This window comes from Rana temporaria, chromosome 1 (genome assembly GCF_905171775.1).
Source record: "Rana temporaria chromosome 1, aRanTem1.1, whole genome shotgun sequence".
Lineage (NCBI taxonomy): Eukaryota > Metazoa > Chordata > Amphibia > Anura > Ranidae > Rana > Rana temporaria.
Window position 1 is genome coordinate 334,381,347 of NC_053489.1, and position 25,698 is coordinate 334,407,044.

The following is a 25,698-nucleotide window of genomic DNA, read 5'->3' on the forward strand; positions in this document are numbered from 1 at the left end:
ACAGCCACCTGTCAACACATTTCCCCTCTTCCCCTACCTTCTTACTAAAAATGCTGCTGACGTACATGTCTAATACACTATATTATGGAGAATTATAGCTCCCACCAGGGACCCAATATACTCAATTAGTCCACATATGTGGCTGTAAGCATGGAGAGAACCCATGCTCAAAGTTTTCATTCTACAGGGGCAGAAAAAAGGTCACAAGAGGATGTTTCTACAATGAAAACACCTAGCTGTTAAAAGTGGTAAAGTATAAAGCAGTAAGTAAAGTGGCCAGATGATAGTTTAGACCAGGGGTCTCCAAACTTTTCATACAAAGGGCCACTTTATCGTCCTTCAGACTTTAGGAGGGCCGGATTGTGGCCAAAAGGGGCAGAAAATGTCACGAGCCCAGCATTGGGGAGAATAAATATGGCCTCAGGGTTGGTGGTCAAATGGAGGAGGAGAATTCCCCCTAATAGTAGGAGGAATAGTATCCCATCATTGTTATCTGTGGAAGATATAGTGCCCCATTGTTGGTGTCAGTGGGAGGAATAGTGCCTCATATCAGTGGAAGGAATTGTGCCCCAAGGGCCGGATTAAGGCTGGCAAAGGGCCACATCTGGCCCTCGGGCCACAGTTTGGAGACCCCTGGTTTAGACCAAGGGTGTTCCAATCATCTGACCTTCCTTGGCCACATTGGAAAAAAAGAAATTGTCTTGGGCCACACATAAAATACACTAACTATAAGGATAGCTGATGAGCAGAAAAAATCAGGCAGATCACTGATATAGATAATGTACCTATCTGAGTAAGTCCAGTAAAGAGACACTGTCATTTTTTTTTCTTTGGCCACATGTGTTTAAGTGTTAATACATTTTTACAAATTTACAAAAAATTAATAAATAGGTTTACAATGTTGTGTTGGGCTGCAGTTATAGCCGCCCGTGGGCCACATGTTGGACACCCATGGTTAAGACTGTAGCCATTCTGTTCTCCAAACCTCCAGCCCTCACCTTGACAGAATGTTCCCCCCACCTAGTTTTTGTCTGCTTTATGCAGAATGTAGAAGAAAGAACAGCATTTATGTAAAAAGCAAATGGATAATCCGTGCATTCATTATCATCACTCTGAAAGTTCTTGCAGGTTCCCCTTGTCTTCCCCTTGTCTTCTCCTGCATCAGCCACCAATGGACTCAAGTGGAGACACATGAAGCAAAATTGGCTTAGCCCAAAATGATATACTGTATACTCGAGTATAAGCCGAGTTTTTCAGCACATTTTTTTGTGCTGAAAATGCCCCCCACGGTTTATATTTGAGTCACCTTTTTGCTCCTGATCTCCCGGACTTTGGGGACCCGGTACCGGCCGGCCATAGGTCCCCTTGGCACACATGTAGCCTCACTCTTCCTCTACAAGTGTGCAAAGTTGGTTGTCTGGGAAACCTTGGGTTGGGGAGCACCGATTTTTCAAAGCCGGGCACCTCTTCCATAAAATTCAATGTTAAGCAGTCGTTTCTCCAGTGAATTTGGGGACCCAGTACCGGCCGGTCGTAGGTCCCCTGGACCCGAAACTTGTCACACATGTAGCCCCATTTTTCCTCTACAAGTGTGCATAATTTGCAAACTAGTCATGGGCACAATGAGGCATGGGCACAGTGAGGCATGGGCACAGTGAGACATGGACACAGTGAGGCAAAGTGAGGCATGCAGATGGACACCCTAGGCTTCTACTCGAGTCAATACGTTTTCCCAGTTTTTTGTGGTAAAATTAGGTGCCTTGGCTTATATTCGAGTCGGTTTATACTTGAGTATATACGGTACCTAATAAAGCCTTGTTCAGGGCAGTCTGCTGAAAAAACACATTGTTTCCATTACCTTCCAGGTTCAGAAATGAGGCATAATTTTCTGGAATTCTTTCATCAGTCATATAGGATTTGTGAATGACATGTATCTCCCTAAATCTATATAGCACATTAAAAATCTGTAATTTTTAGAAAAATATGCTAATTTCCTCAAGGAGACTGTTATTTTTAATACAAATTAAAATTGTATTTATGTTATTTAAATTAAAATTTGTTGTATTCTGTTTCTAGAACATTCCTATTTTAACTTTAAAAGCTTACTCTGAAGCAATGAAAAATAATACCCATGTGAAGAAGTTCAGTATTGTGGGAACAAGAAGTAATGACCCTGTTGCATTTGTAAGTAAATCATTGAACTGTAGATGGTGTATGTGTGGGTATATGTAAAAAAAAAAAAAATATATATATATATATATATATATATATATATATATATATGTGTGTTGTAAGGGGGTTAGCCCGTCAGCGGGTGTGTGTGACCCCCCTGGATGGGTTAAGCGCACAAAAACAATTAGGCACGGCAGACAGTGGTAGCAGGAAAACAAAAAGGTGCGGTTTTTATTTGAACTATATACAAAACAAATGTGATAGAAACAAAAGAAATAAAAAAAATTACAGAATGTTTGTCTACCAAGAATAGGCTCCTACCTGGTCACTTGCCTGCTTACTAAACACATTGGTGTCCCTAACTAACGCCTGGGTACAGCCTAGTGCTGCCCCAGTCCCTAACTCCCTACTGGTTAGAGTTTTGGTAATATTAGCCACACAGGCTTTGTCTCACCGCACAGAGATCACTCCCCAGACTATTCACACAGGTCTGGTTCCACGTTGGAGCATCTCTCTTAGCATTCTGGGAGTTTTTGTAGAGGACCTAACGAGCCCACCTAACTCAGCTGGGCTCATCAAGTCCTCCCAGCAGGACTCTCAGCACTCCCCCTAGAGGTACAAACTGGCATAAAGCCTGAACCTAGGAGATATATATACGGCATCTTGGATGCAACCAGGGGATTTAACCTGCCTACTGTCACAATATATATACATACACATAGTATGTGTATTTCTATTGTTGGCTTTACTTTGAATTTTGAAGTTGGACAAATGTCAACACTGATTAAAGTCTGAGCAATCTACTGAATTTAAATAGAAATGTATACAAATCTAAAGGTGTGTGGGTCTCAAAAAACCCAATGCGTTCATACCATTTAGATAAGATGGTGTTCTTTTTTTCTTTATTATTTATTTAATTAACCACTTGACCTCCGTAAGATTTAGTGCAAACGTTATAGCATCTACAAACTATAGAATATATACTGGACTTTTTATTTATTTATTTTTATATACTAGTAATGGCGAAGATCAGTGACTTATAGCGGGACTGCGATATTGCGCCGCACATTAACTGACACTTTTGACACTTTGCGGGAGCCAGTGACACTAATACAGTGATCAGTGCTAAAAATATGCACTGTCGCTGTACTAATGCCACTGGCTGGGAAGGGGTTAAACATCTACGGCGATCAAAAGGTTAAATGTGTGCCTAGCCAGTGTTTGTGTTTACTATGTGTGCTGCGTTTACTAGGGTAAGTTTCCTATTCTTCGCTTTTTATACCCCCCAGCTCCAATTCCAGTTTACACTCCATTTCCCCCCTCTCCCCCATAGTGGCACACCAAATAAAACTGCATCCAGCTGAAATATTGCCTTACTAGATTGAAGTGAAGCAACAAACAGCAATCAGAAATAATATTTTACACATGTCTAAGGCCGGCCATACATGGAGCTAATTTCTTTCCTGTATCACTCCTGCTGGGCCATTGTCTTCTCTTGGCGGGGGAGGGTGGGGAAGCGATTATCGGCAGGCTGGTTGTATTGATTGATCAACTTAGTACATTCAGCCTGCCCATTAACTGTTCGAATCTGACCCGGTTCAGCAGGAATCGTGTATGGCCGGCCTAAGTACTCTAAATAGCTCAAATCTAATTGTTTGCTCTGGTCTTTGTTCATCTTTGCATCTTATCAGCTAAGCCTAAAAAAGTAACTAAACTCAGCTGTGAATGCAATATACTGATCCAGGGCTTTCTCTTTGTTTAAGGCTTTGGCAGACATGCTGAAGGTCAATAGTACACTGAGGACTTTAAATGTGGAATCTAATTTTATCAGTGGAAATGGAATCCTCGCTCTTGTAGAGTCACTCCAGTATAACACATCACTGGTTGAGCTGAAAATAGACAATCAGGTAAATACATGGCTATTGATGATATCTAAGATAACTGATTTTTTATTTTATTTTTTGGCTGAATGCAGAGATTAGAACACAATGGGATGGGGCATGGGCTTCACCTTCCATTCTTCTCCTGTGTACTAAAGGCTGTAATTTCCAGAACGTTTGTCTACCAAGAATAGGCCCTGAGGTAGTGGACTTCTATTGATTTATTTTTTTGTCTACTTTCCACACTATTCCTTTTACCACACTGTTCAACAACAATATTTCAATAAGATTATTTGTACATTTAATTTATTTTATGAATGTTATCTACTTGTAAAATCCTCCCTTGTGTAGGCATTCAAAATGCTTGAGATGTCTGCTGGGCACTGCCATCTTGGATGTGGTGGCAGCAGTGCCAGCAGACTTAAAGCTGTCTTTCAATTTACACTCTATAGTATCCCCCCTCTTTATGCTCAGGTCCCAGGGCAGCTTCTCATATTATAAAAGTGCAGGGGCTGACAGTGGTAGCTGTCACATAACAGACACTGACAAATCCTCTACCCTGCACATTTTACATTAAGGCCTCATGCACACTGGACGTTAAAATAACGTTATAAAAACACCAGTTGCTTTGCAGTGAGTTTTTCAATGTTTTTTAATGTTTTACAAAAGCGTTCATTAGCGTTTTTTGTTTTTTTTAATACGTCCACAAACGTCCAGTGTGCATGAGGCCTAAAGTTTGCTTTGTTTATTGTTTTGTGGCCATGTCTCAACAAAGTTGTATCATTGCTTTTTACAATGTTTGGAGCCATTGTTTGAGCCAGAAGTTGGTACCTGGCAAAGCTATGCCTGTTGCTGGCTTCAATTACTGAATTGAGCAGGCATATTGTCTATTTTACATATGAGCACAAAAACAGCCAATGTAAAATGTGCAGTCAAATAACCCTTTACTGACATAAATGTAAACAATGATGCTCCAAAAGAAAAAAAGTGTACAGCTTAGGAAGTGTAATTCCTGGCTTTACTCATTGACCTTACTGCTGCTGCTAGCTCTGTTGTGTGTGAGCTCTGGGGGTCACCCTCTGCATATAAGAGTGTCTTAAGCTGAGTTAACATTAATACAATTCACTAATAGACTTGTTCAACATTTTTGTAAAAACGTTGTTAGAATGTTTGTTCGTTTTTCTAATCATTAGTGGGGTTAAATTGACCACAGTGGCGAGAAAATTTGAAGGAGCAGGATAGAAAATGTTTCTTGAATGTACGAATTTCTAAAGCCTGCCATACATGGTCGTATTTCGATCAAATTTTCTTTTGAAAATCAGAAATTTTGTGTGTTTTGTAATCCGATGGTGCAACCATTGATTTCGGAATTCGTCCAACCAAGCCTTCAATTTCACCTTGTGTTGCTACAGAAAATACATTTAGTGGCCGGTAATCTTCTTTTATTTCCAAGTCGAAGCTCATGCGCATTTCTTTTTGGATTATATTTCTCACACGATTCTCTCATCATTGATCAGAAGTTCATTTGTTTTTCACAAAATTTCTGCGGCCCACTAATGGTTTTTGAAATCCATAATAATGATTTTTGAAAGAATTTTTGGGGGAATTTGACCCATGTATGGCCAGCTTAACAGTGTTTGTGGTTTTTGCTTGTTAAAATCCATTCTTTACAAAATTGAAGGTTAAAGCAAAAAAATCATGAACTGCTTTTGAAATTCTACTGGTGTATTCCCACCTTGAGCCTAGGTTCACACTGCTGCGAATTCAAAATCGCGGTAAAATTCGTGATTTTACCGCGATTTCGCGGCCGCGATTTGCCGCGATTTCGGCCGCAATTTAATGTAAATTGCAGCCCGAAATCGCAAAAAGTAGTACAGGAACTACTTTTTGAAATCGCAGATGCGGCGTCGCACTGATTAGGAAAGTGCCATTGCCGACAATTGCCGCCGATTTGAGATGCGATTTGACATGTCAAATCGCATCTCAAATCGTTCCAAATCGTACCCAGTGTGAACCAGGGCTAAAGCCGAGTTCCACTCAAAAGTGGAATTTTCGCTTATCTGTCTCCTCCCCCCTCCTGTGTCGCATTTGGCACCTTTTAGGGGGAGGGGGAACAGGTACCTGTTTTTGACCGTCCCTTCCCTCGAAAGTGTGGCCCCCCTCCTCCTTCCTCCGCCGCTGGGCCAATTAGAAAGCGCAAGGCGCTTCCCACATGCACAATAGGGTACCGGCTGCGAAGCCAAGAGGCGTCCCTGCCAGTTTCCCATACTAGGAATGGCGGCGGCAGCACCCGACACCGAACCGAAAATTGGCTGGGGTGCCGACATTACAGGAACCCTGGACCGGTAAGTGTCCTAATATTAAAAGTCAACAACTACAGTTTTTCTGGCTGCTGACTTTAAATTTTTTTTTTTTTACCTTTTTAAGATAGGTTTACTTACGATTTAAGCTAACTTATCTATTTAACAGTTTCAAAACATGGTTACATTCCTGCCACATGCCAGGAATATAACTGTCACATTGATTGTGCTCTCAACCAAACTGTGAAACTATCCAATGGCTGATGTCATAACTGATCACATGTGCAGCATCATGGCAGTTGAAGATTAAACAGAGGCCAAGATGGCAGCTTCCTTGGCTGAAAACGATTGGATGGTTTCCTTCCACTTTAAGATAAGCAAGGATTGGGACTACAGGGAGTTTCCCGGTGGGCCGATGGCTCAGTGGGCCGGCTTCAGTGACAGCGGACCGCCGCCCCCTCCGCTCCTCTGTCTCTCCCTCCCCGCAGCGCTCACCTGGGGGGAACAAAGATGCAGGGGGAGGACCAGAGGAGCAGGGGGGACGACAGAGGAGCATGGGGGAGGGGACAGATGGCTGACTCAACAGCTATGGCCTGGGAGTTTCTCACTTCTGCCTAATCTTATCCCATAAGGGGGGGCACCAAACTGATTCTTTGCCCCGGGTGAAATGTCTAGCTTCCCCACTGGTACTGCCTATAAGAGTACCAGTACCAGACGTTCTACTCTAATAAAGTAGAACGGCTAGTGGCTAGTGAAGGGGAAGAGGGGGCTTGGGTGGCCGGGGGGTGCAGGAGTTGTTTGGTCGCCATGGGAGAGACCTGTCAAAGTGGGCTAGTCTGGATGAAGTCCAGGGCCAAATTTTTGTCCCAGTCCAGCCCTGAAGATAAGACAGCCTAAGATACTGTAACTCAGCCTCTGTACTCTCATCCCAGTTCACTGTAGCAATAAAAGGGAAAATTTATTATCAATACTTACCGTAATTTTCCTTTCCTGATGGACTCCATGGCAGCCTACGTGTGGGTTAATCCCGCCTCCTCTCCAATGCTATAGGACCCCATACCCATAAAAGTCAGCTCACCTATCAGTACTGTGTTCCGTAACTAGCCGACTCTTGGACCCCTTATTAACCTTTAGGGTGGGAACTCCGTCTGCCATGGAGTCCATCAGGAAAGGAAAATTACGGTAAGTATTGATAATACATTTTCCCTTTTCCTGACTGACTCCATGGCAGCCTACGTGTGGGAAATAACTAGCCAAACCACACGGGTGGGTATGATGAACAGAAAAAAAAATTCAATTTGACCCGTCAACCAACAGGATTTACAAATACAAAATCACAGAAGATAGCGAAGCAGGCTCACTACAAAAGTGACATAAGGTCTTGATGGAGGCCATAGGGCCGTTTCACAGATAACATCTGGAGCAATGTGCTGGACTGCTGCCCATTAAACCACCATACTCCTGGTGGAAAGTGCCTTCACTGGCTCCGGAGGAGCCAAGCCCTCGACTCTACAAGCTTGTTGGATGGACTGAACGATTCAGGCCGCAATCATTCTTGACAGAGGCTCAGCCTCCCTAAATACCTAATTCATGCCCATTTCCTTAGAGCTCGAGAATGAAAAAACAGACTTAAAGCGCACCCAAACCGGACAGGGGTGCAGAACTGACCCTCGAGGAAAAAAGAATCCAGCCTGAGAGGATGAGGCACCTGATCACAAAAGCTGAGCTAGCTCAGGAGGGAAAATAAAATCAAAGCTTGTGCGGCCAATAAGGAGCTACTACCATCACTTAGATCGCTTCCGCATGAGGTCTTTTTAGGAACGTGAGGATGAATGCGAGTGGTCAGAAGGCGTATGCCCTCTTGGAACCCAATCGATTTGTCAGGACATCCATACCGGAGGCCTTAACTGTACGGCCCTGAGAGAAATCCCTCTTAAGCTTGAAGTTGCCAGTGAAGAGAATAGATCCACTTCGGAATTGACTTCCCAGGAACAGGATCCACTTGAATGTCTGCACATGAATAGACCACTTGTTGGTGTTTAACCGAATACGCGTCAGGAAGTCGCTTGGACAATCTGGGCTCCGGGGATGCAAGCCGCTGAAATGCTGGACAGGTTCTTCTGGTCCCAAGACAGAATGGGCTCCCTCAAACTCTTCATATAGGAGATCGCCGTGGTGTCGACCATTCTTAATGAAACTGACTCCCCCTTATGGAGACGGGAGAAGGACTGAAGGGCACCCTAAGCTGCCTGAGGCTCCAGAACGATCTAGCCCGGGATGAGAAGAAGCATAGCCAATTTGTCTTGGAGCAGGATCCATTCTGCAGAGGGCTCTCAAACCAGAACTGCTGGCATAAGTCGTGACCATGACCCATGAGATGGGGCAATTACGCCGGTTTAGAACTGAAGCCACCAGAAGAGGTTGCCCCTCATCCTCGATACATGAAATAGGTTGACTGTTGCCCCTTGGTTTCCGTTGCTGTCGACAACCTAGCTGGAAAGAAGGGCGTACGTCTGCAGGGACCACTTGACCATAGGGATCGTGGAGCCCATTGGGCCGATAATCTTTGATACCATGAGGTCTTCAGCCATGAAGAGAAATTAAATTCTCCTCTGGAAAAAACGAGATCTTCCCCACTGGGAGTGGGATGGTGCCTTCCACTATAGAAAAAACAAAGCTGGGCTCCAAAGTACAGCGGGCGCTGGACTAGTTCTAGGTGGCTCTTTCACTGATCTAGGAGCCATCCACAGCTGGCCAAGGTGGAGACTACCTTCTCCCCGTGAACCAGCAGCTACCCTTTGTCTTGGGACAGCAACAGGAGGTTGAAGTAGTGAAAGGAAGTACGTTCTGATGAGAGCCACTATGGCCAGATGAATTCTAGAGAAGACTTGGGTGGGGTTGACAGCCCAAAAGGAAGGAAGATGAAATGTAGATGTTATCGTCCAACTTGCAACCGGAGGTATTTGAGAAACTCCTTCGCCACCAGAACATGGAGGTAAGTATTTTAAGTCGATTAAGAATAGCCAGACGGAGTCTACATTTGACCCTTCATACTACATATACTTGTTTAGGTAAGCTAAGACTGTCACTGGTCGCCATAAACCTTTTCTCTTGTGCTACGAGAGAGGGGGGGTATATCCCCTGGGAATTTCCGTCCCTTGGGACATGTACCGCTGCTCCCTGCGACTTCAACGATTTAAGTCCACACCGATGTGCCAGAAGTTCCAGCCAGGCCTTTAAGGGTGAGCTTCTCCCGAGCGTTCAGAACCTTCCATACTAGAAACTCTTCCGATCAAACAGACGCCTAACCTTGGGGAAGACGTAAGTATAAGGCCCACTAGCCGTGACCGAGGCTTGAGTATGGAGACATATGTTCTCTGTCCAGGTTTCCAAAGCCTTAGCCATAGCTGTTAGCGCCAGGTCAGGTCAACAGCCATCCCGTAGATTTTCTTGGGTCTTGGCTTGTTCTTCTCTCCAGCCCGTCCTGAAGGACGCAGGATCTTCTAAAAGAATGGTAACCCATTTAGCCAACCGTATTAATGCTGCAACTATGGGGGGAGTGTTCCCAGAGACTTCACTTCTTCTGTCATGAAGGGGTATACTCTGGAAATGTTTTTTTTTTTTTTTTTGATGAAGCAGTTTTCATGTCCACCATAGTCCACTCCGATGATATCCTTTAACTCCGTAAGAATCTTAAAGAACCTCTTCGCTTAGCCGGGGGTGGAAGGGTCCACCCACCTAAGGGTCTCCTTAACCATCCTGACTAGTGGGGGAGCCAAAGAGCCATCAAGGCCGCTGACACTTTACATGACCTTCCAGCTCGCTGACCGAAGAATCCGGAGAAGCAGCGTAGGGCTGTAAGGATCCAAATCCTTTGGGCCGCATCAGCCAAGGAGCCATGTAGAATGGTGGACTGGCTCCGTGTGTGGGATGTATCCCATTTCTTTAGGGATTGATCTACCACATATTTCACCAGAGACTTTTCATACTTCATAGTTTCCAGTCTCTATTTCCCTCAACCGCCTGGGCATCACATTGGTCACATAAGGACTTGCCCTCCGGGACTCGTGTCCCATATCCCCAGCAGGCTCTGCGTTCAGAGCGGCTGTCACGGCAGTGGGTAAGGTGAATGGAGGAGGCATGGAGCGTCTCCTCTATTTGGAGGAGAAAAGCAACGTCTCCTCTAGTTGGAGGAGGAATGCAACGTCTCCAGTAGTTGGAGGAGGAATGCAACGTCTCCTCTAGTTGGAGGAGGAATGCAACGTCTCCTCTAGTTGGAGGAGGAATGCAACGTCTCCTCTAGTTGGAGGAGGAATGCAACGTCTCCTCTAGTTGGAGGAGGAATGCCACGTCTCCTCTAGTTGGAGGAGGAATGCCACGTCTCCTCTAGTTGGAGGAGGAATGCCACGTCTCCTCTAGTTGGAGGAGGAATGCCACGTCTCCTCTAGTTGGAGGAGGAATGCCACGTCTCCTCTAGTTGGAGGAGGAATGCCACGTCTCCTCTAGTTGGAGGAGGAATGCCACGTCTCCTCTAGTTGGAGGAGGAATTCCACGTCTCCTCTAGTTGGAGGAGGAATTCCACGTCTCCTCTAGTTGGAGGAGGAATTCCACGTCTCCTCTAGTTGGAGGAGGAATGCCACGTCTCCTCTAGTTGGAGGAGGAATGCCACGTCTCCTCTAGTTGGAGGAGGAATGCCACGTCTCCTCTAGTTGGAGGAGGAATGCCACGTCTCCTCTAGTTGGAGGAGGAATGCCACGTCTCCTCTAGTTGGAGGAGGAATGCCACGTCTCCTCTAGTTGGAGGAGGAATGCCACGTCTCCTCTAGTTGGAGGAGGAATGCCACGTCTCCTCTAGTTGGAGGAGGAATGCGACTTCTCCTCTCGTCGGAGGAGGAATGCGACTTCTCCTCTCGTCGGAGGAGGAATGCGACTTCTCCTCTAGTTGGAGGAGGAATGCGACTTCTCCAGCTGCAGGAGGAATGCGACTTCTCCAGCTGCAGGAGGAATGCGACTTCTCCAGCTGCAGGAGGAATGCGACTTCTCCAGCTGCAGGAGGAATGCGACTTCTCCAGCTGCAGGAGGAATGCGACTTCTCCAGCTGCAGGAGGAATGCGACTTCTCCAGCTGCAGGAGGAATGCGACTTCACCTCCAGTTGCAGGAAGAATGTGACTTCTCCTCTTCTGTGTAGATGGCGAATCTCGTCTAGATCTAGTCAATAAATGGAGAAAGTTGTGGTCTGGCAAGGTCTCGGACATCCTGGACCACAAATTGCTGGTCCGATCTTTTGAAAGAGCTGCGAAAGAAAGATTGGGGGGTGGGGACACCAAACGCAATCTTAAACCCTTGAGAATGCAACCTCAGCCCCCTCCCCTTGCCTGCACCTACCCAATGCGCAAGGGCTGGCTGCAAAAAGGCAGTGACCTGTCCATAACCTCTGGACAGGACGTCAGCAAAAAATACATACAGTCTGCGGATGACCCATAAATGCTACCCAGACCAGGGAAGCCAACCAGAAGAAAAAACATCTATTTATTATTATTTTTTGTTTTTATATTATCAAAAATATACATATACTTCTTTTTTTTTTTTTTTTAACATATAGTGCATCCTGGTGCAGACTCAGCTTGGGGGAAGCCACCGCTCACTGTCTGAGGAAAATTCCCGCACTGACAGGAGGCAGACCTTCGAATCCCCGGCCTGGTGACGTCACCGCCCCCTCCACCTCGCGTCTGCGCCGTGAAGACAGCCTAACGGCGCCTGCGCGGTCGCCGGACCACCTGCCACTGCGTGAACACGAGAGCCAGGCCTCACTATCACAGAGGCCCCGCACATGCGCAGAGCGGCGGCAGCGCCCGTGACCCGGAAGTACCATGGCACCCTGGAACGCAAATGCATTCCATGCGCCGTGAGGGGACACAGAGGTACCGGAGAGTACCAGAAAATAAAGGGAAACAAACAAACAAATAGACACAGAGGCGACTGCCATGGATGAAGTTAAAAAGGTTCCAAACTTGCCAGCCGTTAATGCGTCCACCTTCAGGCATACCGTGGCAACCTCCATTCCATCACTGGGGTATATATTTTTGGAAGTGCGGTTGTTCACCTTTTTCCTTTCAAGCTTTGTTTCCATGCATTGCCTGCACCCAGGCTTCTGAGAGGACACTGATTGCTTAGTGCACTCAGCTGTAGCGGCAGATCCCTTCTTCTCTATGGAGTGTATACTGCCAAAGAAATGCACAGGCCAACTCGTAGCTCAGCCCTGAGCTGTACCGCATGGATGATATGCCAAAAATTCGGGAAATATTCCAAACGGACGCCAGCAGGAACAAACGTGATGTAGGTCCATGAGGAGGACAAAAAAGGAACACAGTACTGATAGGTGAGCTGACTTTTATGGGTATGGGGTCCTATAGCATTGGAGAGGAGGCGGGATTAACCCACACGTAGGCTGCCATGGAGTCAGTCAGGAAAACATGGTTGCCCAACTGGATAGAAAAACTACAATCCATAGCAGATATCAGATATTTGACCAAAGTCACCTAGTGGTACACTTATTTATGTAACGCCAGCTTAGGATTCAATTAGTCTAACATCCTGGATATTTTTAGTCTGTAATTTCTGTATAAACACTTCATGTAATTCACATTTTTTTGTTCCCTTAAGAGTCAAGCTCTTGGCAATAAAGTGGAGATGGAAATTGCAAATATGTTAGAAAAAAATGCAACACTTTTGAAATTTGGCTATCATTTCACTCAACAAGGCCCCAGAATGCGAGCATCAAACGCAATGATGAATAATAATGATCTTGGTGAGTTGGTTCTCGAATCAGCCAGCTCTCTCAACTACTTGCAAAATAAGAGAAATTCTGCTGCATATTTTAATTGTTCTTACTACTATTTTCTTGCTATGGTCTTAAAATGTATTTAGCTTGATGTATAACTGGTAGATTAGTTAATACATGAAAAAATGACATTACACTTGAAAATCTAACAAAATACACCTTGCACTATGCTGCAATGGCTAAAAGTCTATTAAAACGCATCTTGCACCAGGCAATGGACTCCCGTTGATGTCATGCTTAAAAAAACTGTCAAGTGTGATAGGCACCAAAAACAGAACAATAACCGAGACAAAGATTTTAGAAAAACATGACAGGGATTGCAGAGCTTGTATTTAGGAAGAGTCTGCCTGCCTAAAACACTTGATCATCAAGTATTACAGCTTAAAAACGTAATATATATGATATATAGTATGATGTGTGAGGTTTTAATACCATATTTGTTCCCATTTAGGGCATTCACTGACACTTTCTGTTCTGGTAACTGATGTCACCAAGACAGAAGGTGAAAGGAAATCTGACATCTTATGCCCTGTACACACGATCAGTTCATCCGATGAAAACGGTCTGATGGATTTTTTCATCAGATATCCGATGAAGCAGACTTTCATCAGTCTTGCCCACACACCATCAGTTAAAAAAACGATCGTGTCAGAACGCGGTGACGTAAAACACAACGACGTGCTGAGAAAAATGAAGTTCAATGTTTCCGAGCATGCGTCGACTTGATTCTGAGCATGCGTTAATTATTAACCAATGGATTTCCACACAGACGATTGTTTTTTTCTATCGTTTTTTTAACCATCAGATCATTTTAAAACAGGTTCTAAGTTTTTTCACCGATGGGGAAAAAAACCGATGGGGCCCACACACGATTGGTTCGTCTGATGAAAACTGTCCATCAGACCGTTTTCATCAGACGAACCGATCGTGTGTACGCGGCATAACAGCTGTCACCAAAATAAAAAAATATATAAAAAAAGAGTTGAAATCTGCTAGGGAGGTTTTTTATAGTGGCAATGGGGATTTAAAGAGATGTCTTCTCACTTAATTTTGTGCCTTGAGGATAGGAATTAAGAATGAATCTCCCCAGCATATATGTTTATAAAAAATTAGTTCTATTTTATATCTGAAAACAAAGAATGAACCAGTTTTACAGAGACAAAGATTATTTTGTATCTACATGTATACCTTCCTTTAGGAGTTAAAGTGATATAATTTTTTTTTATTTAATAAAATAACAAACATGTTATCCTTACCTGCTCTGTGACCCTCCTCTTCTCGGGTCCCCTGTTGGTGTTCCTGGCCCCTCCTTTTCAGGGAATGCCTCCATAGAAAAAAAATTTCCATGGGGATCCTCATGTGGGCTCACTCCTAATTTGCCCAGTCTGCATCTATTGACACAGACAGGGTGGCTTAGTTCCCCCCCACACTCCCTCGTCACAGGATTTGATTGACAGCAGCGGGAGCCAATGGTTCCGATTGCTATCAGTCTGCCCAGTGAGGAGGGAGAGAGTGGAGAGAGACGTTGCTCCTATACACAGTGCTGGGTCGAGAATGGGCTCAGATAAGTATAAGGGAGGGCTGGGGGGGATTCTGTGACACACAAGGTTTTTTACCTTAATGCATAGAATGCATTAAGGTAAAAAAAACCTTTATGCCGCATACACGAGATTGGTTTGTCTGATGAAAACGGTCTGATGGACCGTTTTCATCAGACTAACCAATCGTGTGTGGGCCCCATCGGTTATTTATCCATCAGTTAAAAAACTAGGAACTTGCTTTAAAATTATCTGATGGTTAACTAACCGATAGAAAAAAACGATCGTCTGTGGGCACGTCCATCGGTTAAAAATCCACGCATGCTCAGAATCAAGTCAACGCCTTCTCGGAAGCATTGAACTTCATTTTTCTCAGCACGTCGTTTTGTTTTACGTCACCACGTTCTGAAACGATTGTTTTTTTAACTGATGGTGTGTAGGCACGACTGATGAAAGTCAGCTTCATCGGATATCTGATGAAAAAATCCATCAGACCATTTTCATCGGATGAACCGATCGTGTGTACAGGGCATTAGACTTTAGAACCACCTTAATTTCATTTTTGAACATACAGTGCCTTGAAAATTTATTCATACCCCTTGAAATTTTCCACATTTTGTCATGTTACTACCAAAAACGTAAATGTATTGTATTGGGAGTTTGTTATCAACCAACACAAAGTGGTACATAGTTGTAAAGTGAAAGAAAAATGATAAATGGTTTTCCATTTTTTTTATAAATAATTTGAAAAGTTTGGCGTGCATTTGTATTCAGCCCCCTTTACTCTCATACCCCTAACTAAAATCTAGAACCAATTGCCTTCAGAAGTCACCTAATTAGTAAATAAAGTCCACATGTATGTAATTAAATCTCAGTATAAATACAGCTGTTCTGTGAAGTCCTCAGAGATTTATTAGAGAACCTTAGTGAACAAACAGCATCATGAAGGCCAAGGAACACACCAGACAGGTCAGGGATAAAGTTGTGGAGAAGTTTAAAGCAGAGTTAGACAATTGAAAAGCATATCACCACAGAGTGGGACTGTGGATATGAAAATTAGATCTAATATGCCACGTCCCGATAAATTTGGATTTTTAACTACTTGCCGTCGCCGCACCGTCATAATACGTCCACAAGGTGGCTCTCCTAGGCGAGATCACGTATTATGACGTCCTACCCTTTAGCCGCCACTAGGGGCGCACGCGCGCCGCCGGAGGCGCGCGCACGCGCCCCCCGCTCGCCCCCGACTCCCGTGCGTGTGCCCGGCGGGCGCGATCGCCGCCGGGCACACGCGATCGCTCGGTACAGAGCGGGGAACGGGAGCTGTGTGTGTAAACACACAGCTCTCGTTCCTGTCAGCAGGGGAAATGCTTTTCTTCGGTTCATACACTGTATGAACCGAGGATCAGTGTTTCCCCTAGTGAGGCCACCCCCCCCCCCCACAGTAAGAACACACCCAGGCATACTTAACCCCTTCCCCGCCCCCTAGTGTTAACCCCTTCACTGCCAGTGGCATTTTTATAGTAATCTAATGCATTTTTATAGCACTGATCGCTATAAAAATGCCAATGGTCCCAAAAATGTGTCAAAAATGTCCGAAGTGTCCGCCATAATGTCGCAATACCAAAAAAAAAAATCGCTGATCGCCGCCATTACTAGTAAAAAAAATATTAATAAAAATGCCATAAAAATACCCCCTATTTTGTAAACGCTATAACTTTTGCGCAAACCAATCAATAAACGCTTATTGCGATTTTTTTTTACGAAAAATATGTAGAAGAATACGTATCGGCCTAAACTGAGGAAAAAAAATGTTTTTTTATATATTTTTGGGGGATATTTATTACAGCAAAAAGTAAAAAATATTCATTTTTTTCAAAATTGTCGTTCTATTTTTGTTTATAGCGCAAAAAATAAAAACCGCAGAGGTGATCAAATACCACCAAAAGAAAGCTCTATTTGTGGGAAAAAAAGGACGCCAATTTTGTTTGGGAGCCACGTCGCACGACCGCGCAATTGTCTGTTAAAGCGACGCAGTCCCGAATCGCAAAAAGTACTCTGGTCTTTGGGCAGCAATATGGTCCGGGGGGTAAGTGGTTAAAAGATATGTTGGCAGATGATGGATTTTATGGCATAACACAGATGTATAAAAAATATAAATTTATTACAGAAATTATACAGAACAATTTAAAATTCATTGACTATTCATAAGTATGCCTCAGAACACAGATATAACACACTACCTACAATACCAATATAATATTATGTATTTAGAAACATGTACCCAAGAGTCCCTTCCTACAAGTTTGGTATGCTATCATAGAAGATGAGAGAGGCGGTGTGTCATAATACAGCTCAGCTCGACATGTTGCGTGTTTTCAAAAGACGCTTCTTCAGGAGATTATAGCGTATTCTATGAATAGAGAATTTACAAATACATTTCTATTAACACATGATATTATCATACAAACCTGGGACGGCATGTCTGTTTCTATACTAGCCTTTTGTGTTATTTGCCCAGGAGAAATTCTCTCTGGTCATATACACTGTATATGCCTCTATTATACGTTATAGATATCCCTTTGGAATGTCACAATATGGACAATTGTGAGATATATTTAATTAGTTGGGGTCCCCTAATTAATCCACGAGTCCCATAACAGTTGCCTACCAGCAACTCTGTTTGGAGTCCTAAGCTACTACCATCTTTTTTGCAAGTTCCCTGTGTGAGTTTGTACCTACAGGTAAGCATGTCATATTGGTATTGTAGGTGGTGTGTTATATCTGTGTTCTGAGGCATACCTTTGAATAGTCAATGATTTTTAAATTGTTCTGTATAATTTATGTAATCAATTTATATTTTTTGCCTATAAAGTCCATCATCTGCCAACATATCTTCTAAAGCAAAGTTAGGTTATAAAAAATATCCCAAGCTTTGAATATCTCACAGAGCACTGTTCAATCCATCATCTGAATGTGGAAAGAGTATGGCACAACTGCAAACTTACCAAGACATGGCCGTCCATCTAAACTGACATGCCGGGCAAGGAGAGCAGAGAGGCAATAAAAACGCCCATGATAACTCTGGAGGAGCTGCAGAGATTCACAACTCAGGTGGGAGAATCTGTCCACAGGACAACTATTAGTTGTGCACTCCACAAATCTGACTTTTATGGAAAAGTGTCAAGAAGAAAGCCATTGTTAAAAGAAAGCCATAAGAAGTCCCATTTACAGTTTGCAAGAAGCCATGTGGGGGACACAGCAAACATGGAAGAAGGTGCTCTGATCAGATGAGACCAAAATTGACCTTTATGGCCTAAAACCAAAATGCTATGTCTGGCGGAAATCTAACGACCTGAACACACCATCTCCACCGTGAAACATGGTGGTGGCAGCATCATGTTGTGGGGAAGCTTTTCTTCAGCAGGGACAGGGAAGCTGATCAGAAGATGGATGGAGCCAAATGCAGGGCAATCTTAGAAAAAAAATTGTTAGAGTCTTCAAAAGACTTGAGACTGGGGAGGAGGTTCACCTTCCAGCAGGACCACGGCCCTAAACATACAACCAAATCTACAATTAAATGGTTTAGAGTATATTCATGTGCTAGAATGGCCCAGTCAAAATCCTGACCGAAATCCAATTGAGAATCTGTGGCAAGACATGAAAATTGCTGTTCACAGACACTCTCCATCCAATCTGACAGAGCTTGAGCTATTTTTCAAAGAAGAATGGGCAGAAATGTCACTCTCTAGATGTGCAAAGCTGGTAGAGACATCCCCAAAAAGACTCTAATTGCAGAGAGAGGTGGTTCTACAAAGTATTGACTCAAGGGGGCTGAATACAAATGCACCCCACACTTTCAGATATTTGTAAAAAAAATTGGAGAACCATTTATCATTTTCCTTCAACTTCACAATTATGTGCCACTTTGTGTTGGTCTGTCACATAAAATCCCAATAAAATACATTTAAGTTTTTGGTTGTAACATGACAAAATGTGGAACATTTTTAAGGCTTAATGTACACTGGACATTTTACAACCTCTCCTGAGCGATTTAACTTGACAGATAGTAACCGACGGTTAAAAACATCTGTTTTGCCACATTTAGATGTGTTTGCATTTAGAAGCATTTTTATTTTTTCAAGTAGTCAAAAATTAAAAACACCTGTAAAAGAAATACGGCTAAAGGTGAGTTACCCTGTTTACACGCGTTTACAAGCTGTTACAGGCGCTTGGTGTTTCAAATGCCTCTGAACATCCATTCTGAACGCATTTTTTGCTTTCCAAAAAATGCTTCTAAACTTACCTAGAAACTACTATAAACAACTCTATGTACATGGACAGATAAGATAACATAGAGGAGAGTTCAGGGGCAGCTGGAAAAAAAAACCCGCCCAACTGCTCCTAAACATCCGTTTACCAGCAGCAGTGTACATGAAGCCAAAAGGGGTATGAATACTTTTTCAAGCCACTGTACATGGTATATTATAACCTAATCTGGGCAGAGTTTGGTACACACGTTTATAATCATAGGAGGCACTGGGCAGATTTTTGTTACGGTTTCCCTCTCAAATAAAAATAAAAAATTTGCCTATTTTAGAGCCTCTGATAATAAGTGGTAGTGAATTTATTGATATTACCAATTTAGTGGGTATTAAAAAAGATTTGCAACTTCTTTAAAACATATTATTCTTCCTTACTTGTACCCATAGAAACATGTAATCTGCTTCTTGTTTGCAGCTCGTATACGTAGGTCTGATGTCCCATGGCATAACTTTTCAACTTTGGACTTGGAAGATATATAAGTACAGAAAAAAAAATCTCTATATATTTCTCTTAGCAAAGCCTTGTCTATGTCACAAGCATTGCTTTCTCCTGCCACCTTCTGGCTGTCCACAGCCTATGCTTTATTCTTTCTGTATTTCATCAAAATACTTTTTCTTTTTTCAGACATTTCTGTTTTCGTGCTTTTTTCTGCCACTTTTTAGCATTTTTTCATCTTTTTACATTGCAATATATATAAAATATTTTAAGTGAAGATAATGTTGTTTTAGTTGTGGTTTTAAAAATGGAACATAACATACATTAAGAGTCATTTGATTAATTAGAGTAGATTTTTAGCTGACCAATAAAGTTTGAGTCTCATGCTTACCAAATTATATCATAGGGCAAAATAAATTTTCTCTTCAAACTACAAACAGTAAAAATGATATACTCAAAGGCCACTCATTAATGGGCCCACTGTTATAGTGAGGCTTCCAGTGACCATAAAAACGATATGTCCACAGCTGCTTATATCTCCTGGTTGGGGTTCCAGGCATATTCCCACTGTATCCAATGCAAGTTTTTTTTAGCTAATAGGGGTAGTAGTACTTTCCCTACTGAACTCCCTGTTCACTGCAAAAAAAATATTTAAGCACCTAATTAACACACGATTAAAGCTTTTCGGAACCCCCCCCTCCGATGTCACATTTGGTAGCTTTCAGGGGGAAGGGGGTACAGATACCTGTATAATACAGGTATTTGCACCCACTTCCAGGAATAGACTGCCGCGGGAGTCACTACCCTTCGCGTCATCCGTCGTAACCCTCCCCCACTGTCTTCTGGAAAACACACTGGTCCCAGGAGACAGTGGGGACCAGTGAGGGCGTGCCGCACGGCTCGCGCATGCGCAGTAGGGAACCGGGCAGTGAAGCCGCAACGCTTCACTTTCTGATTCCCTCACCGAGGATGGCGCGGGGGCAGCGGAGATGCAACCGATTGCTCGGCTTTGGCTGCCGACAGGTAAGTTTCAGTTTTTTTAAAGTCAGCAGCTGCAGTATTTGTAGCTGCTGGCTTTTAAAAAAAAAAAAATTGGGGTGGACCTCCGCTTTAAGCCAGCCATAGACAGTTTGGATTCGAACCATGTATGGGCAGGCTGAATGTACCCAAGTTGATCGATCAATCAACTTGGGTACAACTAGCCTGTCCGATTTTACATGCGATTATTGTTAGAGGCTGTGTTCTTCCAGTGGCGACAGCTCCCCCCTGCCATCCCATCGGTAGATTATAATGGCTTCATGGGGAGGATTCCTCCATCAACACTAACTGTGTTGATGGGGGAATCGAGCGATTTTCTTTCCTTCAAGCCATGGTTAAAATTCACTCCTCCAATTTAGTAAATGATAAAACAATTTGAGACAGCAAGAAGGAAGTTAGCATGGCAACAAAAGACAGATGTTGGGGATCTCCGAACCCTAACATCAAAGTGAAGTATCAGGTTTAGAAAACGTTGGTATAAATCTTTTTTGGGTTAACCTGGACAATTTTATAAATAATTTATGACTATGAAGATGATAGGTTTGCACCGTGTGACTTGAAATGACTGTTCCCATACAGACCTGTGCTAATTAGGCTTATTTTATTAGGCATTCCGGAGAGAACTGATTGTCAAAATTTCTGTAAAGCATAGCAACCAAGAGCACACCGAACAATGACTGATTACAGTTTATTGGGTTCAGTGGTTTACTGAATTTTGGTCCATTTCCCTATTAAAAAATCATATCTTTCTCAGTAGTTGTAGCTTGTATATTAATTATTAGATCTTTGTTGTGTTCTAACTATATTTGTTTGTTTCCCCAGTGAGAAAGAGAAGGCTGGCCGACCTGGATGGCCCAATTCTTCCAAGATGCCGAAGTGGGGTGTAGAGCTGAGCATGCTCCACACAGCAGGACCGTATCCAATAAGAGTTTGTACCAGAGTGTGGAATCCTTACAAGAGAGTGAGAACCCAGCAACTGTGTTGCATAACTCAGTCTTCTGTTGTCATATATTATGCACCCAAATGGATCATCAGCATGTTACCTACAAGAGTAATCCATATAGTATATCAGCTGGCAGTTCCTCCCTTCATGACCAGCCATCGGATAACGCGACATTCAGTTGTTTTGCTGCTGCTACCAGTGCCAGTTGGGATCAGCACAATGATTTTCAACATATATGTGTGACTCCATAGGTACTATACATGTTTATTGAACTAGTAACCAATAATGAGCACATGACACATAATGTATTACTGGTATATCTGAAAAAATCATAATAGAGACCATGGTTGACATTATTACAGTTTCCAAGATCGCTACGGAATCCAAGGCCTCTGCAATTACTGCATATACAAACTATTTTCAGTTGGTCGATCTGGCCCAAGCAAAACATAAGTTAGTTAAAACTTAAAAAAAAGAATATTTAGGAATTCGAATTAACCTATAAAAAACTAGTTTGGTACAGCTGTCTTCATCAGGAGTTGGAGTAGTAGTAGTAGTAGCTGCTATCATAATTTCTCTTTACAGCAAAAAATATTGTCATCTGGTTAATGGAATGTCCTTCTGGATGTTAATCCTCTCTAGTAGTATATGGCATCATTACTTATTCAAAGTAGTGCAGAAATTAACATAAAGAGAGGTGGAACTGTTAAATAATAATGGATTTCTGCAGCAGGGTAGCCCGCAGTTCACCTAGTGTACAAACATCAGTACTGCAATGTGATACGAATGATACAACCTGTGTAATGACACATCCCTGTATTGCACTGTAACCCTATTCAGCACTTCACAACACTGTGTTGTGCTGACTGTAGAGCAATTGGGCCATCTATCCTGAGCTCAAAGTGCTCTGGGAGGCAGACTCCATCTGTTCAAATATAGTTCTCTATCTGTGATTATGGGCTGTTAGAAAATTGTAAATGTTACTAGAGCAAAAAGATAAAAAGAAAGTGCTATGTCCTGTGTTTTTCCCTCTCAACACAGGTTTTGCTTATATTTCCTAACATCCACTTATAATAAAGACATTTTAGGAATAAAGATAAAACAAAGTTTGATGGTTACAGAATTCTGAAAGAAGGCCATACACTTATCGTGTCACTCCATGCAAGAAAAGGAAAAACTTGTCAAACTGGCTCCCCGGAGTTCCCTTCCTGACTTACCCCTCTCTAATGCATTTCACCTCCATTGGACTTAATTGTTAAGAACATCTCTACAATTAACATCAGAAATACATCAATAGTGGCTTCACGTGGGGAATTCCAATCCATTCAGTTTGGCTGAATAATATTTTTCTTACACGATCAGTGTGTGGCCTTTTTTCAGATGGTTGTAATGGTGCATCAAGCAGAGACGGACTCTTTGGGTTGGCACCCGCCCTGCCTTTGGCCAGAGAGAAATTAGTGGAGTTTGGAGCAGCATCCACTTCTATGGAATCCATTAATTAGTTTCCCCCAAACATTACCCATAAGTCTTACCTGAAACATTTAATATTTAATCAACTGTTTACAATGAGCGACAGGTAAATAGGCATATTGTTAAATAGCATTTCCTCTAAAGATGTGTGACTGTATGATCAAAAGACAAGTCTGTTGTATGACAGTATTTTAGACATTTGTACCCTTTATTTTACAAAGCCCAGCTTGAACACACCCAAGTCTTGTCATCCTCTAGTACTAAATGTCAGGGTGAAAGGAAAATAGCTCAATTTATCAGCTATACATTTTCAGCACAGGACTACAGACCAATGGAATGGAAGAAGAGGTGGATGCTATTTACGCAGCTCACCCACCTTACATACTACATTACAATACTTTGATTTAAAGTAGAACTATAAGCAAAACTTTTATTTTTTTATTTTGGATAAAGCAAGGTAGGATTATAACCTGTCCGATTTTTTTCTTTGCTATCTGTGTTCCATTTCTGACATTTATCATCACTTCCTGCCCCATAGCCAAACAGGAAGTGAGAGGAAATCCCTGCAAATTAAGGGAACTCCATTGGGACCCCCAGGTCACCTAAACTACTGTCCCCATTGGAAGATTTCCCCGCTATTATTTTTCTGGGGACACTTTCACTTTCAATAATAATGGTAAACAGGACAAATATAGAGAGGGAATTTCCCTAATGGGGACATAGACGGCAATAAAAATTGACAGTTCCAATCCCTTTCCTCGATCCAAAACTAAAATAAAAAGTTTTGCCTTTAGTTATACTTTAAGTTACCCTTGCTCACTAAAGAAATACTTTTATTTGCAATCCAAAACCAGAATTTTGTTTGTGAAACTCCAGTTTATAGAGAAAAATATATTCACTTCTGGGTGAACCACATATATACATTGCAAGTTCTTACCAATTCATAATTTTCTTTTAATCTGAAGAAATTTATATTTTCCTCACAGTGTACCTAACAAGGCCAATTGAACACTTGCTTTTTGTTACTGTATATGCAGCCTTGCTGAATTACACTAATAAAAATGGGACTTTTTGTTTTTACTTTAATACCCTATACTGGCAGCACATAGGAGACTCGAACCGTGGCACAAAGTAGATTTTTAGCCATCCAGCTGTCCAACTTTCCCCCCCTCTAACACTGTTATAATCAACAGTGCACTCACTTCCTGAGCTTTAAATTGACTGGTAGAGTTGAAAGGTCTGCCTTTATTACCACCACCTAAACAATCTCAGTGTATTAATTAGAAAAATATTCTGACCGACTCTGTGTTGACATGTATAAAACCAGTCGGCCAATCGCCAAAGCGTGAAATATCGAATCTCTATGCCTTGTACATAAACAGTGTACATAATGCCCTCACTTTGCCATATTTGCAAGGAAGTAACATAAGTTATCTTCACAGTTCACAAAGCATTTACTTTTACAAATAGGGATGTCAGCATTGAAGTTAAAACTTCTTCCTGCCCCACTCAAACCTCACTTTTGGCAAGGGAAGAGGTATCCATCACATTTAGGGTTCAGTGATTAAAGGATCACTAAAGGAAAAACATTTTTTTGCTGAAATGACTGTTTACAGGGTATAGAGACATAAAAGTTAACCGATTCCTTTTAAAAATGATTAAAAATTGATTAAATTCAATCATATAATGTGCCTGTAGTTTCACTTTAGTTTTTAAACTGGTTTCATGTTTATGTGAAGTAAAGAGACCCACAGAACAAAAACAAGCAAATCCAGGGCAGTGTTTTGTTTTTAAAATGAATCTGATTGGTTCTGTTAAGTTTTGGACACACAGTAATGACAGCTTAGACCATCGTGAAAAGCTCCCAGTATGATGGTTATAAGGAGCCAGACAACCAGGAAGTGTGGAGATCACAGCAGTTTTACAGCAACATCAAAGCAAAAACGAGCAATGAGGACATGAAACCAGTACTGCAGTAAGGTAAAGGAAGCTATTTAGATAAAAAAAAAAATCCTTTAGTGACCCTTTAAGTAAGGTGTAGGAGGAGGGCCAAAGTTCTGACATATGAAGAATGAGCTCTGTGGGCTTAGGTCTTACAGGACTCTGAAGACAGCTAATGTTAAAATGTATGCAGGCAATTCCAAGAGTCTGCAATTTACTCCTGCTGTCATGTTACTGCCTTGAACTGTATTAAAGGCTAGTATTAAAATACCATGCTATCATGTGGAAATCTTTGTTTCTACTTTTTCTACTGCTATACTTCATTTTGAAATGAATATAGCTTTATTCTTTACAAATGCTATTCATTCGTAAGTCAACAATGCAAACAGGAGATGTAAACTAACTGTAACTGTTAACATTGCACTTGGTATGACAATGCCGTTTAAAAAATCTATACCATACTGTGCGTTATCCTCTTATAGACTGTATTTTTTTGTTACCCTTATGTGCCTTATATTGTATGGCTGTGTTGTTAATTGAAATTCAAATTATCAAATAAAAGTTATATTTCATTGACCCAGTCTAGTCCATGCTTTTATCAAAACATGACCTTATTGTAAAAAAAAAAATCACCATGCCGAAAAAAAATACAAATAACCATTGTTTTTACTTATATACATTTTAATTGCACCTACATTTGAAATGATGATATATTATTTACCATACATATATAGGGATATATGCTCGCTGACACTCTGTAGGTGGACTGTGTCATTGCACTGGTCCAATGTCATATTTGGGATACCACGTATAG

General features: G+C 42.2%; 1 protein-coding gene across 3 annotated transcripts in view; it reads left to right on the top strand.

Moving 5' to 3' along the window:
- The window catches only part of TMOD1 (tropomodulin 1), a 148,220-nt gene extending 126,274 nt beyond the window's left edge, over window positions 1-21,946 (top strand). For 2 of the 3 annotated variants that reach the window (XM_040361069.1, XM_040361055.1), the window contains exons 7-10: window positions 2,077-2,184; window positions 3,936-4,079; window positions 13,016-13,160; window positions 21,353-21,946. In XM_040361069.1, the coding sequence (XP_040217003.1) occupies window positions 2,077-2,184; window positions 3,936-4,079; window positions 13,016-13,160; window positions 21,353-21,417 (462 nt within the window). In that variant the 3' untranslated portion in view covers window positions 21,418-21,946. Of the gene's footprint in view, window positions 1-2,076; window positions 2,185-3,935; window positions 4,080-13,015; window positions 13,161-19,471; window positions 19,537-21,352 lie in introns of all 3 variants that reach the window. The other variant, XM_040361065.1, reaches the window with a different exon arrangement.
- The last annotated feature ends 3,752 nt before the right edge of the window (window positions 21,947-25,698 follow it).